Genomic DNA, 2,163 nt, shown 5'->3' with positions numbered 1-2,163 from the left:
ATGTTATCTCCCGCTATATTAGCCTCCAGGGAACAAGACATTTTTGCCTTCATTGCAGAGGGAATACACATAGAAATTAATTCTATTTAAGGAGTTAACATGGCTGGATAATGAAAGAAGTGAGGCTTTTTTGCTAAAGTTGTTCATTTTTCAATCAGCAGGAATTAAGGAAACCCTTCTAAAATGACTAGTGTAGGGCAAGTGATTTAACTGTTAGAAGAGAAATCATCCTCGGGCTATCTCTGCTGCTTATTTTCCTAAGATCCCTTCCACGTCTCAACCGCCACTTCTCCACATCCCCTTACCACAATAAGTCAAGGATTTGACTGTCTGAGAGGAGCCAGATAATGCGGGGGTCAGAAGAGATTCAAAACAGAAATCCTAGGGAACAGAAACAAGTAATCTTAGTCCAGCTTGGAATGATTCCTGTATCCAGTAATGAAATTCACCAGAGCATAAACTTGCTTCCTGCCTTGTCCCCAGAGCACAGGAAAGAAAAGCATTTCTACTTTTTGACATATTCTCAACAAGCACTATTTGATGAACTTCTGTACTGTGGCATATTTGTGAGTAGACACACATTACTCTGGGCTAAAGGTCTCCTGATAACATGATTCAATCTGTTAAGAAATGTTTTTGCCCACAGCTCTGCACAGAGCATCCTTGACCTCCTTGTTTCTCAGACTGTAAACAACAGGGTTCAGCAGGGGAGTGATGATGGTGTAAGTCACAGAGAGAAGAAGGTCTTTTCCTACTGAGTTCTCTGACTTGGGCTTGAGGTAGGCAATGGAGGCACAGCCATAGTGCACAATGACCACAGTGAGGTGGGAGGTACAGGTGGCAAAGGTCTTCTTCCGGCCCTTGGATGAGGCGATCTTAAGGATGGAGAAGATAATAAAGATGTAGGAGATCAATATCAGCCCCACGGGCACACAAATCACAAATGAACTTACAACATAATTGATGATCTCATTGATAGTGGTGTCAATGCAAGAAAGTTTCATGACTGGGTGAATGTCACAGAAGAAGTGGTCCACCACTGTGCCACAGAAGGGCAAACTGAACATGGCTGTCACTTGGAGAACTGCCATAACCAGACCAATGCCAAAGGACCCACACACCAACACGGCACACATTCCTTTGTTCATGATGACTGTGTACCTCAGGGGCTTGCAGATGGCCACATAGCGGTCAAAGCCCATTGCTGTAAGCAAGAAGCAATTATTAATGGCCAAGACGACAAAAAGGAACATCTGGGCTGCACAGCCTGCCAAGGAGATGGGCTGGTTATGAAGAATCAGACTAGAAAGCATTCGTGGGACAATGATCAGTGTGTACACTGTCTCTGAACTTGCTAGCATGCTCAGGAAGAAGTACATGGGGGTGTGGAGATGCTGGTCAACACAGATGACAGTCACAATGATGACGTTACCAGCAAGAGTTAAAATGTAGACGGTTAGGAAAACCACAAAGAGGGTTATCTGGTGCTTTCCAAAGATAGAGAATCCCAGGAAGATGAATTCTGTCACTTCTGTGAAGTTCATTCTCTGCATTCTGCTGTACCAGTGTCTGAAAGCAATAAAGGGAGTCATCAAGGGGGAAATTCCCATCAGCAATTGGACTTTACAACAAGCGATGAGAGCTGAACTGAGAGAGCGCACCAGTTCTCTCCTGTATGACCAGCAAGCCCATGCTCAGGGCCCTTGCACGTGAAGAGCGAAAACCACTTTTGCTTCTTTGGGGCTTATGCACATGAACATTATTCTCACTGTGGAGCAAACTATGCCCTGTGCATTGAGAAGACAGCAAACACTCACCTCACACACATCATACTGACATTAGGAAGGGGAAGAGCAGCAAGGAGAAAGTCAGGCTCAGTATCTCAATTAGTAATGGTATCCGCCACTTAAACTCTTAATAAGGAGGAACTAGTAAAGCACATGCCAAGAAAACTACATACAGATGAGAGTTTCAAGGGAATGACATGGGAGAATGAAGCAGTCAAGGAGGACAGATTTTGAGAAGGGTCACTGGATACGGTGACAAAATCACTGAGGACTTTTACACAGGTTTCAGTTGAGTTCTGAATCTAAAAACCTCATTTCAGACAGAGAATATGGTCCAAACATGTTATCAGCACTTCAAAGCAGAACAACCCCAAAT

General features: G+C 44.0%; 1 protein-coding gene across 1 annotated transcript; it reads right to left on the bottom strand.

Moving 5' to 3' along the window:
* Positions 1-623: 623 nt before the first annotated feature.
* Positions 624-1,553, bottom strand: LOC118930763 (olfactory receptor 10J5). The gene has a single exon (XM_036922669.2). The coding sequence runs from the start codon at positions 1,551-1,553 to the stop codon at positions 624-626; it is 930 nt and encodes a 309-aa protein (XP_036778564.2).
* Positions 1,554-2,163: the final 610 nt, after the last annotated feature.

The sequence above is a fragment of the Manis pentadactyla genome, chromosome 19, assembly GCF_030020395.1.
Source record: "Manis pentadactyla isolate mManPen7 chromosome 19, mManPen7.hap1, whole genome shotgun sequence".
NCBI lineage: Eukaryota > Metazoa > Chordata > Mammalia > Pholidota > Manidae > Manis > Manis pentadactyla.
Note: the sequence above shows the minus strand (reverse complement) of the source record. Positions and strands in the feature narration are given on the sequence as shown.

Bases quoted from the DNA above. Each gene is read 5' to 3' on its own strand.
- LOC118930763 (XM_036922669.2), bottom strand. From the start codon at position 1,553: ATGCAGAGAATGAACTTCACAGAAGTGACAGAATTCATCTTCCTGGGA.